Source organism: Pyrgilauda ruficollis, unplaced genomic scaffold (genome assembly GCF_017590135.1).
Source record: "Pyrgilauda ruficollis isolate IOZ18807 unplaced genomic scaffold, ASM1759013v1 scaffold3, whole genome shotgun sequence".
Classification (NCBI taxonomy): Eukaryota; Metazoa; Chordata; class Aves; order Passeriformes; family Passeridae; genus Pyrgilauda; species Pyrgilauda ruficollis.
Genome location: NW_024524377.1, coordinates 2865977 through 2884357, shown reverse-complemented (window position 1 = coordinate 2884357; position 18381 = coordinate 2865977). Strand labels below are relative to the sequence as shown.

The following is an 18381-nucleotide window of genomic DNA, read 5'->3' as shown; positions in this document are numbered from 1 at the left end:
TTTTGGACAGAGATCACACAACCCTTCTGACACATTTATTGTGCTGAACTGTAACACAGGCATTAGAATGAGTTCTAGCTTCCTTCAATATTTGTAGTTGCCCAATGGCAACAATATTCCTACTTCTTATAGCCCTTAAATATTGCTGTGAAAGTTGTTATAACCCTAATAGCACACAAAGCTTTGATAGAAATCACAAAAAAAATTAATACTGTGCTGACATATATTAATTTATTCTTTAACTGGACTTTCCCTAAAACAAAAGCTCCCTCTAAACATTATAGTTTAAATCACTGCATATCCTCATGCAATGATTGCCACATTCTTATCCCACCTTTTAGCGTAGTAGAGAAAAAAAAATTAAAGACAATCAAAGAAGGTATTTTTCTTCCAATACTGCACTTCAAATTTCCAGTGCTGTAGTTTAATTCTTCAAAGTATTCAAGGTACTTTATACTATTTTATTCAACTTATTTCTGGGGCCAGAAAGGCGAAATAGAAGAAAATACCTGAACTTTGGACTACTATTAAATGCTTTATTTAAGTATTTGGTGTGATGTACTACTATTAAATGCTTTATTTAAGTATTTGGTGTGATGTACTATCATAGAGAGTGGTCTCAGCTTTAAGTAACCTCAAAACTCATCCATTTCATCTTGTAAATCAGAAAACAGGATGTGCAACCCAATATTATTTCCTTGGTAGGAATACGAGTAACCCCACCTCATCAGTATCAAGCATTAGTTAAAGAGTAGATATGTGACGAAACAACACAAACTCACACAAACACACACAGAGTGAGAGGAAAATGCATCTGCAAGCCCCTACCTGTACTCCTGCAGGAGAACTTTGTTTTCTCATCACACACCCTCAGAGTTCCATTGCAGCCTTTCTCATCACTGCCATCCTCACAGTCCTTCTCTCCATCGCAGCGCCACAGCTCAGGAACGCAGCTCCCGTCAGGACTGCACTGAAATTCCCTCCCACTGCACCTTCCAGGAGAGGGAGTTTCTTAGAAAAATAAGAATTACATTGAAGAATTTGCTCGTGTGAGGTTTTTTCCCCTTCCAAGTCTACACTGGCTTAGAATCCTCTTCCTTACCCAAGCCAAAATCAGAGTTCCCAAGTATAACAGTCAAAATGCCCTATTCCATCCTATAACTCATCACTCCAACACAGGCTTCAGACAAACTCACTCTTATCCTCCTCACTTCCTTCACTCCCCCTCCAGCACATGCACAATACTGATTTTTATTTCTTTTTTTCACACCTGTCAGACAGGAAAGAGTTTGGAGGTACATGGAGGAGGAACAAGGCCAATGAAGTTTTCCCTGATGTTTTATAAATCCTCAAGCTGGTTTCCCTCATCCTTCCTCATTCTCCTTTTTTACCCAACAAGGTCCATCTCCTAATGGACAGAACCTGAAAGGTCCCACCTGTGTTCTCACAAGGCCCCCACAGCTGCTGGTTTGTGCTGCCACAGCACTGCAGGAGCAGCTGGAGTGTTCCAAACCCCACAGCAAAGGGGCTGCACTCAGTGCTGACTGCCCTGTGCTTAATCCTCGAGCTGGTTTCCCTCATCCTTCCTCATTCTCCTTTTTTACCCAACAAGGTCCATCTAATGGACAGAACCTGAAAGGTCCCACCTGTGTTCTCACAAGGCCCCCACAGCTGCTGGTTTGTGCTGCCACAGCACTGCAGGAGCAGCTGGAGTGTTCCAAACCCCACAGCAAAGGGGCTGCACTCAGTGCTGACTGCTTCAAACAATAATTACTGGGAGGTTTTAATTATTCATTACATACATAAATTCTCTAAGCATTTTCTAGCTTATGGCCATTTCAATTTTATTCTTGCTTTTCTTTTCCCAAGCTATTACAACTGTATTTCTATTATTTAATAACCTACTAACGACAATAACATGAACTTTAAAGTAATGGCATACTTATACTTCCCTGCTTGTACCAAGAAGCATTATTTGAATCAATTCTTATAGCACTGTTTATAAATATACATTTTATTTAACATTGCTTTGTTGGCTTTTTTCCTTACATAATCAGCATTCTTGTATTCTATTGTAAAAGGTTAGAGCAAGGCTTTAAGTTTAAAATGGAAATGAACAGGGGTAAAAGTGGGTTGTTCAGTTCCAGACTGATCATTTTGATAGAGATAGATGAAAAATTACTCTTGTGACTATATAAAATTGATATGGCATTCTGATAATTCATGCATTTGTATGAGGTATCCAACTAGATTTAAAATATAAAGTTATGAAAAGGGACCAATAACATTGTGTACAATTACTTTGTTGTAGAAAAATGTTAGTAGGGAAATATGAAAGATATTCCTTCATTCTAATCTGATTATTCTTTATCTTTTGCCATAAGCATCCTTCCTTTCTCTCCCCAGTCAAATAAATACAATGTATGGCATTTAAATAGGGCTGTAGTTTGATAAAATGCTTTTATGTAAAAAAAACCCCACAAGACTTGCATCACACAAAAATGAGAGTATCAGAAAATATCAATAATAACTTAAAGAATGGTTCTTACTGTCTTTTCACCTAGACAGCATGCATCTCTGCAGTAAAACAAACACCACATCTATCCTAATTCCCTGAAGTAAAACTGTAAAACTTATCTCTCTGTAATACCTGTTCTGTTTTCAAATGCATTCCTTTTCATGATACACTTCTGTGCTATCACATTGCACTTGACATACTGCCCATTCCAGCCTTTACCAAGGTTAAATGCATCTCCTCTTTTCCCATTGGCTGGAGGTCAGGTATTTATAACAAATTATTCTCTGTGTTTATAAGTATTAAAAACTTGGAAGGAAAAAATAAAATAAAATCTAACCTTCCCTGCTGCAGTTTGTTTTGGTTTCATCACTGAAGTCTCCACAGTCATTGTCACCATCACAGGCCCAGTGACCTGGGATACATCTGCCATTCTGACACCTGAACTGCTCAGCAGAGCACGAGTGAACGCAGCCCAGCTCGTCACTGCCGTCACCACAGTCATCATCTGCAAACAACATTTTAAAATATTCTAAAACATAAAATTTCTGACTGAAATAGGGAAGGAGGGGAAACCAGTTTGAAAAAGCAAAAGAAAAATGAAAATCCAGTAAATAATGTAGAATGCTTTATGCCAATAGGTATCAAATTATTTCTAATGCACTACTATAATGTAATACTTTGGATGTTATTTACCAACAGCACTCAACTCAGTCATTTTGGACAGTCTAACCCCTTACTCACATCTGTCAGACAGGAAGGAGTTTGGAGTTACTCAATCAGAGACACCAGCAAGCATGAGAAGCCTGGATATTTTCTTAATTTTTTAAACTGTGTGTAACTACACAGGCTTTCAAACACAGTTGGTTTACTTTATTCTCTGTGATAACCTAAGATATTTAATCACAGACACAAACAGCTTCATATAAACTAAAATGAAAACCTGAAGAATTTATTTTCAATGCTGTTAAACTTTGTTTCCATGTGCTTACAAGAATCCAAAGTGGAGAAAGCACATAAATAATCATGGACTGCAGTTTCTCATTACTCTAATGTTGCAGTCATTACAACAGTCTTAAGGCAATTCCCGTAATTTGATTGTGGTCATCAAAGGAAGAAGGAGATAAATATGTTAGGTACACTCTAAAGGGTCTCCATGCACAGAAATTCACCAGCACACTGTGATAATTTCGGGAATTTGTTCATTTACAGCTAAAAATTCCTGTCAGACAAATAAAATTATAGAAACAACAAATGCTTTGGACCAACCGAATGTTATTAGGACTGGAGCAACATCACTCCCACACCACAAGCTCTGAGAGGAGATTTATTTTAACATTCAAATATGTGCTCTTCCAGCCAAAAGAACTAAATACATTGTAAAGTTTTGCTGGCCTTCACTCTTCAAGGATGCTATTTAACTGAACTTGTCCACAAAGAGCAAAAAATCAGATATATTGGTCACCGAAATCATGTTTTCTAAGAACAGAAAACACTTTCATAAGCAATAGCTTTGCTTTCCTTTTATTTTTTTTTCTTAGTAATGAATCATCATACTTCATTCTACATAATATAGTATTTGTACCCATTACAATATCCAATGCCTCATTCCTTATTTGAACCTTCAGTATTGCTGATTTCTGTGTCAGGTCAGTAATTCTAAAATGCTTTATCTATTCTCTGACCACTTACAAGCCAAGGTGACAATTTAAGTCTCAGAAAAAAAGAACATCAAAGCAATATTTATGTGATATCCCTCATATTTATTTCAGATACAGAGGACTTGATACTTGCCTGAATCACAGAGCCATTTGCTGCTAATGCATCTTCCATTTCTGCAGATAAACTGAGTTAGTGGCTCACATGTTGGGAATTCTGTGAAAGTGTTCAAAAAGAAATAAAACTATTTAACATAATTTAACAGTTCTCTTCAGTAATATTCTGTCACCTTCCTGTATGCATAAATTACACAAGTGTGCTGTAGCAAACATTTGCACCTTCCAGGTATTTAATCTGGAGAGGAGAAAAAGGTGAGAACCAAAATGAAAAGATAAAATGGCTTCAAACTTTAAATACTGTCCCAACCCTACTTTTCATCAACATGAAATTCATTCCTCTGTGATAAATGGTCCTATATTCCCATCAGACCAAGGCTGGTTTTCCACTATACCAATATTTAAGACTAACCATAGCTTGATGACTGATACAAACTCTATTTTCCATGTGCTTATTTACAGAAGGGTTCTCCAATTGCAGCAGCACTGCCAGGCAGAGACAGGAAATGGAGCACTATAAAATGGGAAGGTTAAGTACCCAGCTAAAGAACAGCCAAGAAATAAAGTTACTCTACACTGGCATAATAAAATAGAAGATTAAAATGTCAGCCTTCACAAGGAATTCCTCCCAGCATTCCAGTAAAGCAGTAGAAATCTGAGACAATATAATTCACAAAGAATCATCTGTATTGAATACACATATTTGTTTCTATAATTATCTAATATTCTTCTGAATAAAGTAACGTAAATAAAGTCTGAATTTTTCCGAGCTTCTTTTTCTTCTAAAGCCAATTACAGAGGTAGATGTGTGAATTTATTATTAACCTGCTAAGCACTCTGAGAAATACTGAAGGTTTTTTCTAAATCTTTAAACCATGCCACCTAAATATAGAACTCTCTTAGGATGAGAACTGAAATCACTCTGTTTTCACTGAACCTCACAAAGTTTTGGCTCAAAAAGAGTGACACTGTGATGAAGCACTAAACCAAACCAGCTGCATGTAATAAGAGATTTAAAACAAAATGAATTTTTATTTAAAAATTACATAGAGAGCACCAAGAACTTGATTGAACAGAGGTGATTATCATGCTTCAAAGGTGAAAAGGGTAAGAAAAAAAAGTTAGTATTGATGACAACACTTTGTCTGTTACCTCTAGAAAGTTCTTGCTTTTTTTTTGTTTGGTTGGTTTTGGGTTGGGTTTGTTTTGGGTTTGTTGGTATAAGGGGTTTTGGTGGTTTGGGTTTTTTGTTTGTTTTGTTTTTTTTCGCTAAACATAATCATTAAAATGACCAAAAAAATCTGTTCCAATAAAAAAATGGAAGTGTACAACTGCAGTAGTGCTTAGCCACAATATGTGCCCCATGTGCTTCAAGCAAAGCTGAAAGCAACTTTAGATTTTGCTTTTTCAAATAATTTTTCCACAAATTTAACTCATTCATTAAATGTAATTTTCCTCTTTTCCATACATGAATGCCTCCACAACTTAATTTTCTTTATGTTCATCTGTACAAAGGGACAGAATCTGATTAAAATAAACTGTGATTACCCTCACCACCACTAGCCAGCTCATGACTCCCAGCCCAGCACAGCCTTCCCAAGAATGTTTTGTAGCATCTCCAGAGTTTGCCCCAGCCTTTATTAGCCATAGCTCCTGCTCACATCCCAGAGGACACCCAGCACTTCCCCTCGTTGTCCCTAAGGTCCTTTCCTACTTCACAGAACAGAGTTGCACATCCTGCAGCTGACCCACACCCAGCCCTGTCCCGAGTGCCCTGGAGACACAGAAATGAGCAAAGGTGACTCCTGAGCTCCCCGTGGGGTCTCTCACAGTGTAGACACCAATCTCACTTCTCTCTTTTGTCCTTAGGGGTACAAGAATTGTAAACAGTTTCATAGAAGGAAATATGTCCCACTAAACACAACACGTAAGTAAATGCCATTAGCATGCCCATTAGTGATCAAATTATAGGGCAGGATGAAAAATGAAATATTTGACGTATTTGTACAGCCACAGTGTTTGAAGATAACGAAACAAGATGCTAAAATATGAAACATGTCAAGTTTGGCTACACAGAAAAACAGCCAGTGACATAAACACTGATTAAAACATCTGAAGAAATGTTCCAGGTCAGCTGAGAAGATGCTGAACAAAGCTCACAGGAAGGATTTCCAAAGGTGCCAGTAACATCTGTGTGTTGCTGACATGCCTGAGAACATGGGGTAGAGGCAGAGGAACTGTTCTAGCACGGAGAGTCAATGCTGTGCCATTAAACTGAGAGTCAGAACTTGAGAGGTTGCAAAATACAAATCCCCTGGTCACTCCTCCTGCCTCTGTACACAACTGAACTTTTTTGATTTGAAACAAGGCAATTGGAAGCCTACCTTAATAATATTATTATTCTTATTCATGCCAAGACTTCATTTTTTGCCCCATCTCTGCAAGTGCTCAGTGGCAGTTTGGATGGAGCTCTGGCCTGGTGGGAGGTGTCCCTGCCCAGGGAGGGGGTTGGAACAAAATGGTCTTTAAGGTCCTTTCCAACCCCCACCACCCTGTGCTTCTACACTGCAATGCATCATGATCTGTGATTCTGCATCTGCAGACAGCCCATTGACCCTCATGCTCTCAGACTCACAGCAGTCACCAGTGCCCTGCAAAACAAGTGACTATTAAAATCCTTAATTGTTTGGAAGCAGCTGATTAGAGAGAGCACACCCCTCTCTGCAGTATCTCAGCAAAGCAGCAGTCAGCACAGCTGCTGATACTCTCTCATGATAGAACCAATTTTTGTTGGTTTGTTTTGGTTTTTTCTCAAAAATACAGGATCAAATATACTTCTGTTAAGGCTTGAAACAGGCTGATTTTATTGACATCTAGAATATGCTGAGGGGGCCCATGTGGAGAGGTATGTGGCAGAGATAAAGAATAATTTTTGAGGGTGACAGCATTTGATAATGGGCTGTAAATTAAAAAAAGTCTTGATTTATCTGCATATTTGGTATTGCAGTTAAAAACTCATTAAATAGAAAATGCTGCATTTGCTTTGGGTTTATTTATCAACCAAACAAAGTCTATTTGCCATTTCAAAAACAGTGTTATCATTTCATTTGCCGAGAGATCCCTATATGTTCTATATGTTACAGAAGAATTTTTCCTTTCCCACCCAAAACCAAAAATCCACTTACCACAGGATGTCATTTCATCAGTTCCATCTCCACAGTCATCCTCCCTGTCACACAGCCACGACGTTGGAATACACCGTCCGTTCCCACAAGAAAACTGATTAACCTGACAAGTTCTTGCTGTCAAGACAAAGCACTCCAAAAATACAAGGGAAATGGACTAGATCCTTTAGGTCTCTTGGTGGGTGTCTGATTTTAGAAGCTGCAGGGCTGGAGGGCACCTCCTGGCCTGCTGCACCTTTCCCCTGCTCTGACTAAACATCATCCACCTCCTTTGATCTCAGAGAAAGCTGAGGTTATCTGCAGGGCTGTATTCTACCTCTGCTGTGTGGAATTATTAGTGGTTTCTCCTCATAAAATGACATTAAATTCTAGATGCAACTGTGCAACAGGTGGTAAGGTGATAAGAAGAGAATTAATATACACTAATGCTTGAAGTAAACAAAAATCAGGTCATAAAAACGCCCACCAGTTGGAATATTAACAACCACACCATGAACAATGATCTTGTTGAATTTTGTATTTACACAGGAAAATGGGAATTAGCCTGTGTGTGATGTGCCTGGCCTCACTTTCTTGGAATCCTTGCCTTTGCAAACACTTAACTACAATCATCCATTAAAGGAATCAATGCGTGTCTCTCTCCTGAAGAGATAAGGATCACTAAAAGAATTTGTGTTATGTAGCTACAGAAATTACTTTGAAAGCTGATGAATACTAAAATGTCACTAAAAAGCTAACATAGAAAACTGTCATTACGTATAATTTTGTATATTTAAAAATTGAATCCATACCAATACCAGAGATAGCAACACAGATTTTGCTTCCAAATTTAAGCTTTTAGAACTCACCTGCATGTTATTCTACACTTTTAAAAAATGGAAAAATGGTTGATATGTCAAAAACCCCAGTGACTGAAATAATATTTCTTCACTTATTATTTTCAACAACCATTTTCCTTTTTCTTCAGAAAAGTAGCCCAAAACACAAAAGAGGAATCTAAGTTTAAAATATTTTCAAGTAATTTTTTAAACATTAACTGTGTTTGCCACTGCAGGAATAAATGGAAAAACAAGAATACAAAATTTGTTCTATTGCCAACTGACACAGGATTAAAAAAAATGGTCTTCACATTAGACTCTCACCCTACAAGCAAACAGCTGGATATCAAATAATATCAAGGCAGTAAGGCAACAGGGAATATTTTAATAGACAATGTGTGTTGTCTTGCACTGCACTTCAGTTCAAAACACTCATCAGCTTATTGATGGCTGGCATGTTGCATATTTGAGATTTAATGCTTGTTTAGAGTACTCTGACAACAAGCACTAAACATCACTTCAACACAAGCAAAGGACAGATTTGGGAATTCCATGATTTACTACAGTGGAATCAGTAAACAATCTTCATCTTGCTGTTTGCTTAAAAACCCACTCACCAGTTAATAACTCAGAAATGAAAAGAATTTCAAGGCACCGAGTGGAAACTGAATAACTAATTATGCATAAACTAAATCAGCAGAAAATAAAATTTACTGGTGACATGACACCATCACAGCACGTTAATAAAAAAAGTTCTAACTGCCAAAAAAGATTTGTACCTCAGAGTTTGTACCTGAGCATTGCTTTGACAGTCGACCCATATGGAGAGATTAAGAGCTGAATAACTTTGGAAAGCACAGCCAAGCACATGGATTAAGTAAAATATAATATGTGTTCCAGCCTCAGTGGCATCAAAATCTGAATTCATTTAAAATTTCAATAATCAGATTAAAAGTAGCAGCTTGGTTCAGTTTAGTTCAAATCAGTCCTGAACTATTCTAACTGAAGTTAGAGAACCTGTTTGCATAACCAAGTAGAATTTTTACCTGCACAAGTTTTATTTGATTCGTCTTCGTTATTACCACAATCATTAGCTCCATCACAAAGCCACCTCTTGGGAATGCAGCGATTATTTTGGCACTTAAACTGATCATCAGGACAGCTGTGATTGACTGGGGAGAAAAAAAAGAGAGGGTTTTTTTTTTCCCTAAGAAGATAACCTGACAAAAACAGCTGTGAAATCTGTGAAAAGAACACATTAAATGCTGTTCCCTAGTGATGCATTTAGTGTGGTTATCTCGTATGTATAACTACCATGACATAAAGATTGTTCAGCAAACCAGTCAATTACAAACATTGCAGTGCTTCAATCATAAATTAAATAATATCTAGTAAAAATGCCAATATGGGGATCCTCTTCTATTAGGTGATAAAAGGTAGCAGCATTTTATAGAGTTGTTTCCTTAAAGAAATATGTTCTTAATCACTTTTGGGCAGTATGATGAGATTTGCAAACTAAAGTGCATATAAACAAAGGAAAATACCAAAGGGAATAGCTGCAAGCTGCTAAGTGCAGATCCAAAATATGACACCACAGTGAGCAGGGATTTGGGCAGGTCATAAAATGCTTCTAAAATGAGGCACATTACTGCCAATGGCCACATATAGATCTGCTGTTTACTCACCATGAAATTGTAGGTGTCAAAAAGTGAAATATGCAACACGGTGTAAAACTACCAAAAAAAAAAAATCTGGTATTCAGGAGCGAACAAGGTATCTCTCAAATATGATTTTGCTGGCTACCAATTCTCAAGGAAGGGATGAAGCTGAATGCACAGGATTTATGTAAATACTATTGGCCTGCTCTTGCAACTGTAGTAAGTGTTTATGTTCTGCTTCTTTCATGCTAATAACATCTATTATTAGCAGATCTTGCTCATCTCGATCTAGCCAAGAACAGTAAACTGCACACTGCTCCAAAGACTGGGTTAAAAATAATCTCCAGCTATTTTTCACCTACTCAGCCATCCACAGGCTCTTTTTTAAAGTTTAACATACATCTGGAAACAAAGGGTATTTAAAATGAAAGGATGTCTTGCAGGCTTATCCTTGACATTTCAGTAGCTTTTTTCTTTGACCTTTCTGTCTATTCTTGCAATTGAAGACGACACAGAGCGAGGGTGATATCAAAAGCACACGAGCCCTGGTCTGTGTGCAGGGTGCAGAAGCACAGGAAGCAGAGATTAATTAATAACCTGAGCAGAAAGGTGTCCCAAATCTTCCGTTCTTCCAAAGTTTGCAATGTGACTGGAGAACAAAACTGGGAGCTTCCAAGTAATAAAATCACAAGTCGAAGAATTAGGTTTTTTTAAATTTGACTTAAATACTTGACATAGACACTGCTTTAAATGGTCATTAGCTTTTGCTAATATATATTTAGTAATGTGTATTCTACTCATAATTGCAAATATTTCAAACTCATAAAGGACTATTGGAGTTACCATGGCAACTGCTGAGAAGAGATCAATGTTATCACACAGGCCGTGTAAACTATAGATCATGTTCAGGTTTAAGACCAGTTTATTATTTCATTTATATTTGTATAAATCCTCAGAGAATTGCAAGCTTTGATCAATGAACTGGTCTTCCTTACACTAATTTAAAAGACAAACAAGTGAAATCTGCCAAAAGATTTTCCTTCTCACTCTCTTTATTAGCTAAGCTCCTTAATTTAAGTGCAGGAAATGCTGGTTTCAAAACAAAATGAGAGCACTACAATTCAAAACCAGGAAAATATTCTTTAAAATATTACTGAAATCAGCATTGGCTACTACATGGAGCTACCAAAATCCATAAATGCTGTAAAAAAACCCCACAATGTAACAAAACAAATCCAAAACTGGCCATTTAACAGCCATATGGCAAAAGGTCTAGGCATTACAGAGATCACAAGATCAGTTTCTATCAGCAGAATCCGGCCTGTGTGAGGCAGGCAAGATTTAAAATTGATGCTTTTCAGTTTGTGCCCATTACCTCTTGTCCTGCTAGTGACATTACCAAGAAGAGCCTGGCTCTCTTTTTCCACTCCCTCCCATTGGGTGTTATACTGCAACCCACGTAAGAAATAGTGAAAAGCAAAGCAAAACCCAACAATATTTAAAGAATCAGGAATGACAATGCCAATTCCAAAAGATGACTGCTCTGGCCTTGTGCTATGCAACGAGTGCACCAGCGAGATTTGAAATGGCTGCCATTCCTGCACACAGGAAAAGAAGGAAATGAAAGATTTGCAAGAATGGCTGCAGGGTGATTGCTTTAGTTTGGCTGCATGGTTTGGTTTGCAATCCTTGAAGCTGAGCATGGATTGTGGGGTAAAAGGGAAGTGCCTACGTACAGCAGATCTCCGAGTGCTCGTCGCTGCCATCCAGGCAGTCGTCGTCGCCGTCGCAGCGCCAGCGCTCCTGGATGCAGCGCTTGTTGCTGCACTGGAACTGCTCCGCCTTGCACAGCTGGGGCAGCACTTCTCCCTCTTGAACTGGGGAAAACATCCAACAAGAACATCTCTTTATCTGCTTGATACACCCAGAATGCAATGCTGCCCCTGCATAAATACGTATCACAGAACTCACAGAATCACTGGGTTGGAGGAGATCTTCAAGATCATCGAGTCCAACACAGCTCCAAAACCTCAACTAAACCCTGGCATCAGTCTTTTTTTAAACACGTCCAGGGATGGTGACCCCACCACCTTGCAGGGCAGGCCATTCCAGAACTTCATCACTCTTTCCATGAAAAACTTTTTCCTAATATCCAAGATAAATTTCCCTTGGTGCAGCTTGAGGCTGTGTCCTCTGGTTCTGTCAGTGCTGTCTGGAGAAAGAGCCCAGCCCCACCTGACTGCAACCACTTTTCAGGGAGTTGTAGAGAGTGATAAGGTCACCCCTGAGTCTGCTTTTCTCCAGGCTGAGCACCCCCAGTTCCCTCAGTTGTTTCTCACAGGGTTTGTGTTCCAAGCCCCTCTCCAGCCTCATTGCCCTCCTCTGGACACTCAGATGCTCAAGCATCTCAGTGTGCTTCCTAAATTGAGGGAAATACCAATTCTCGTTCTCGCATTCAGAACATGTTTACCTAAACTTGGTGCATCTGAGGTAATCCCAACTGAAGCCTGTAGTGGCACACATATCTGAGTGTGTGGTTGAAGGAATGAACTTTTAACAGAAAAACTCTGAACAGAATGGCACTCAAACTGGTTTTCGAATTGGTGCTTCGATTACAGTGTAAAGTATCAGTTTAAATATTGCAATACCTCATCAACAGCAAACAGGAAATATTCTGACAGACACTGGCCAAATTCTGGCGCACATTTAGAGACAGGAAATGATTACTAAAAAGCTGATTCTTGTATCCAAGCAACAACTCAAACACCTGCATTATGCACTGGTACAAACTCGGCAGAGAAGAAAGGATAAAATTCTGCTGGGGTAGAGTAAGTAGCAAGCTAGCAGCTTATTAATAAATCCAGACAGATGTTCTCCTCAATATCAGGTTCAAATGCTTCATTTGTAAATGCCACACACGAGACCAGGACCCTCTGAGGAATACCACAGTCCTTGGAAAGAGCCAGGCAGGGATGTGTGTTGGGAAGAAAAACAACAGGAAACCTGCCCTATTCCAATCTCAAAGTCTCTAACCTCTCTTCCTAATGCCTTCCATCTTACCAGTGAGGAGTCCCCATTCCAGTTACTACTGCTAAAAAGAAAAATAGCTTTATTTTAAACAAAAGTGATAGCCCTGCCTGGTCATTGCAGGCTCCATAATGTTCATGATGTTATGAAATAATCCTTATGCTTTACTCATCTCTACTAAGCTTATTGCTGGAGACTTTCTGTTTAAGATACTTAGAATAATCTGAAATATATATTTAATTTTATAATTATATGTATCCATTTATGATATTTTAAAAATATTTCAGTGAACTGAAACTTCTTTATCATATCAGATATGCTGAAATAGTTTCCAATGCATTTTATCCTTAAATAGTGTACTTAATATTCTGTTTTATTTGGAAAAGCTTTTATATTCTGTAAATTGAAACTAGAATATTTATTCAAGTAATATTTCTTTGTCTTATGGACCCTCTAGGAGGCCACACTATCTGGTTTTATTTTCAGGTCTGACTTGATCCCTTAACAGCAGCATCAACTCAGATATTCTGTAAGAATCTTACTCATGCAGGTTGTACTGTTTTCCTCCAAAAGCTGATTATCAGCACAGGCACAAACTCTGCCTCCAGGAATGGCCAAACAAAGAGTGCTGCAGCCTCCATTATTAACACGGCAGGCATTATCACCTGGGAAAAGAAATAAAAAGCAACTTTAACAGTCATGCTAGAACTAAACAATGGGGTTTTTAGTTGCCTTTTTTTTTTTCTTTAGGAACATAAACAAATGAATTTTTAGCAATTACTTTCCTCTTGTGTTAGGAGCACATTATTCTCTTATTTTGGTTACTGTGGGTTGTAATATTTAAACATAATTAATTACAGATCACAATACTATAATAGTAATAATAATAGTACCACCACAAAAAACTGCACCATCAGCTCACAGCATTTCATCTGCCCGTTCATGAAAGGAACAAATACTGCAAAATATTTGGCACAGCTACATGCACGCAATGGCTTCAAGGAATCAAACAGCAGATAAAGGAATGTTCTGAAGTTAATTGGCATCTGTACACATTAAAACAATGTGGCTACAAATGCAGATTACAAAAAAGAGAGAGAGAGAAAACAAAAGTATAAAGAGATCTAGAATATAGGCAAATATTCCACTACTCTTTTCTGAGCACATCTGCCATTGCTGTGCTTTGCTTTTCCGTGTTATTTTTCCTTCCCCAAGCTGTTCCCATGAAAACACTGACAGCTGTCAGGTGTTTTACCATCCACCAAGGCTGCTGCACCCTCACCACCTCATTCCTGAGGCAACCAGACTTCAGTCACTGAGAGCCCACAATGTCCCAATTTCTGTTCGTGTCACCTTGGTCACGACCTTTGCTTAGATCTGCTCTGCTGGAGACACACCAGCACCTGAAATCAGCAAAGCTCTGATGATTTCAGGTGCTGGTGAGAAGTGATTATGACCAAGCAAGATACAAAACTTCATGTCTGCTGAACCTTTAAATGAAAGCTTTTTTTCCTTTTTTTTTTTTTTTTTTTTTTTTTTTTTTTTTTCATCTTCCTGTTGTAGTAAAAAGCAGTTCCTCCTTTTAAAGGTGCAGAAAACATTTATCAGGTTCCTGGGCTAAACCAGACTCCATACAATTCCCTCTCCTCAAAGCTCCTCACTTCACTTTTTATAGAAAATATAATATTAAGGTCTGATGGAGCTGTGAACATGAATATTAAACTGTCCCACCAGAGCCAGTCCTGCAGGTACAAGGAATCTCTTTAAATTATCAAATGAACATAAGACAATGAACAAATAATTTAAGATTTTGAAATTTTTTTTATATTTTAAGATGTACCTTAATATGTCTTGCAATACTGAGCAATGTTTAATAAACTTTTTCTATACCTTTTTCTGATCCATCTTACACAACATTTCTTAGAAGAAAATGTATCAACAATCCATTAAAGCCCGACTGAACTTTTAAATAAAATTGTGCAAAATGATTAATAGAGAATGATGTGAAAGGCCATTGTGGTACTTGTACTTTCAGTGGAAAGGGTGTGAGTGAGATGACAAGAACACAGCTCTATAACCAGGGAAAATCAGAATTCTCTGAGAAGTCTGAGGGGTTGATCACAGTTTTAGAAAGTGCTTAGACTGGACACTTAATACACATTATTAGATCCTGACTTCAAGTCTGAGACTATGATTAAACCACTAAAAAAATTAACTGTTACAATTATGCTCAACAAAATTGAAATATTATGAATGAAACATCAAAAACATAAGAAATATATTTGAGTCTAAATTTTGGAAAACCTCAGGTAAAACAAAACCTCAGAAAAAGTAGCCTTGAAAGTCTCTCCATCTTTACAGGGCCATCATTGTACAAATCAAAGAATGTCAGTAACACAAAGATTTAAAAAGTTCTCAGAAGCTGCCAAAATAAACAAACCAAAATACAATCTTCAAAAGTGACTCCAACATTACATGGCACAAGTCAAAACATTTGCAGTGATTTAATTAAAGCATGTACATGAGTTTGTCACCTCACTAAAAGAGAATAAACCCACAGACTAAAAGACTATTTCAGCCAAATATAGAAAACACATGATGATTCTGAAGCCAAATGAAAGCTGAAAATAAATACTATCAAAAATTAAATCACGAGATCAAAGTCAAATGGTCCATCTTGAAGATGAAAAGTTCCTACTTAACCTCATAATTGGGATGACAAACTCCTGCACAGTGGGTTATATGCTAGGTAAAGTGATAAAAGAGGGGCTGATGACAAGGAAAATAAAAGCACCAAGAGTTAAAGCAAAAAGATCCAAGATAAAAGGGTTTATAAAGTGCAGTCTTCAACCTGAAGGTGCAATGAGACCTTCAGTCCCATCAGTCTTGCTAAAGAGACTCCTAGGCTTAAATGTCTCCCAAAACACAGTTCGAGTAGGTTAAGCCTCTTTATTGAACAAGCTGTAGAACCTGTAAAGCTATCAAGTATTTGGGGAATTAAATTTCCTCAACTACAACTCCTAACAGCTATTTTATATGGTTGTTTTTAAAGTAGTCCCATCCTTTTAAAATACTTTCCAAGCTATTATAATATTTTTCATATTTTGACAGCTCTTAAAACAGTTGTTGCCCTGTTGATCACATGTGAATAAATCAGGCCAATTCCATTTTAATTAGCTAAAAAATTAGTCCACAGCTAAACCAATTACAACAATGTAATTGCATTTCAGTCATCGTTCTCAGAAAAAAAAAAAATGGAAACCATGAACATTTGTTTAATCTTTTCATTTAAGAGATACACTGAAGTATTTACTGCATTTGTAGCTTCTTATGAACCTAACCTCAAGTACTGTTAAATTGGGTAAGCCCACACTTAGGATCATCCTCCACACGTGAGGAGCAGCAGCCTGGTGCTCGAGCTCTTCTTTGCAATCTGAGGAGTTAAAACATTAGCTGATTTCAAAAGAGGCTACTTTAACTGCTGTGAATGCACTTACTCCAGAATTATTTACATGGAAATAGCAATCCAGCCTTTCAATGCAGCGGAAATACCTGCAGGGTCATATTCCAAGTGTAAATCCAACTCCTATGATTACTATGCCTCACCCTTCCACATTTTATGATGCATTATGAGGCTGAGACCCAAAGACTCAGCCTAAGTAAGGTGAATTCTAAGCTCTGAAAGCAAGGAAAGGGGGATAAAAAACCCCAAAAAATCCCCAAAGCCATTCTTCCTCAACAGGATCATGCCTCATGAGAGAGAGACAATGAAAAACACCTCTCCTTGAGAAGATCCCAAAAGCTTCATGTCCCTACCTAAATCACAAAGCAAGGCAGGGTTGGAACAGTATCCTGGAAAAGGCCCCTAAGAAATGCCAGTGTGAATTGAATCATGCCCAAATGAAATGCCTGTTTCTGCTTGTGTGACAAGACCAGCAGCATCAAAGCCATCACCTCAAAAGATGACAGCCAAATGTTTCTGAGGTATGTGCATGTGATCTTCAATATACAACTTGTCTATAAAGTGGTTTTCTGTGGTTTTCTCTGTGCAACTATTCAGCCTTGAGCCTGCTCTTTTACAAGGAAAGCATGCACGCACACACAAATAGTTTCTTTAAAAGAAATTTTTATGCTCCTTTGGGAGCAATGGCAAGATCAACCTCACTGAGCATGACAAAAAGGGAAGTTCCTAAAGGCTGCAGTTAGCTTACAAAATTCCAATTACAATTTCAAACAAAGAATATATTAACAAGCCAAATTCCCTGCCTTAAGACTTTAGCTCATTCAGCAAATCTGTCTAAGAGGCAATACTTTCTCTCTCTGGTGTTAGCTTATTTGGAAGCCAACAGCAAGTGCATTAAATGCCCCTTTTTTTTCTGAAGAATAAAGGAATTTCTGAGTACCAAATAAAGCAGCAGTCATATTGAACACAAACACTGTGTCTTCTATTAGCAGGCACAGAACTCTGAAATTTGGCCACCTCGAGGGTAGATTTGGGCCCAGATTTTGCCTAAAAACACCAACCAAACAAAACCCACACTAAATACAAGAAAAACCCCAAACAAAATATACTTTTACATGTCTTAGAATGTCAGAGAGAGTCCCTGAAAAGCAGCTGTGGTGAAAGGAATACTGTTGCAGCAACTCCAACACAGCTTGGGTTAGGGAAAGGAAATTGAGATGCTACAGTATCAGAAAAGAGAAAATTTAAATATAAAAAAAATAATATTTTAAACAGTATTTTATCTATATTTATTCCTGATGCTCATTTTTATGTTTGGTGGCAGACCAAACAATCTGGTAATTAGAAATATGTTTTAATTGAAGCGAGCAAATAAATACTCAACAACTCCTAGGAATGCTGCATGTAGTAAATGGAATTCAAAGTTTTCTTCAGTAAAACACATTTTTATCTTTACCTGTAGAGTAGCAATTCTATTTTCTGAATTCTATCCATGCAAACCTATGGCTTTTATCTCATTTCTCTACTGATACAAGCAGCAACAACTATGGATTTTTCCACTACTCTCAAACTACTTTTATCATGTGCAGCATACAGTGTTGATTGTAGACCAAGATGGGAGAGCAAATTAAAAAATGAATGCAGGCAGGATCTATAATCTCATTTAAGAAAAGGTAAATGTAATCACATATTTTACATCTATGAACCAATGCAGATATGTTTCCCTCTGTGATTGATACTTGCACAGCATCTCTTGGTCACACAAGGAAAGAGGGGAATAAAGGCAGTGTGAATGCACAGAAGGAATTCAGACAGGAATAATGCTGTGGTTCACTTTTTAGTATTTATGAGAGAATCAATTTCTGCTTCAATGGACTGAAACTCTGGAGAGTAACTTTCTCATGCCACAGCCCATATTTGTTTTTCTATTTTTGCTCATC

General features: G+C 37.7%; 1 protein-coding gene across 1 annotated transcript in view; it reads right to left on the bottom strand.

Annotated features, from left to right (window-relative positions):
• The window catches only part of LRP1B (LDL receptor related protein 1B), a 288470-nt gene that overhangs the window by 189648 nt on the left and 80441 nt on the right, over nt 1–18381 (bottom strand). Inside the window, exons 12-18 of the mRNA XM_041473230.1 lie at nt 13521–13643; nt 11688–11828; nt 9340–9465; nt 7476–7592; nt 4310–4390; nt 2856–3023; nt 829–1011 (exon numbers count right to left, since the gene is read on the bottom strand). Coding sequence (XP_041329164.1) covers nt 829–1011; nt 2856–3023; nt 4310–4390; nt 7476–7592; nt 9340–9465; nt 11688–11828; nt 13521–13643 — 939 coding nt within the window. The remainder of the gene's footprint in view (nt 1–828; nt 1012–2855; nt 3024–4309; nt 4391–7475; nt 7593–9339; nt 9466–11687; nt 11829–13520; nt 13644–18381) is intronic.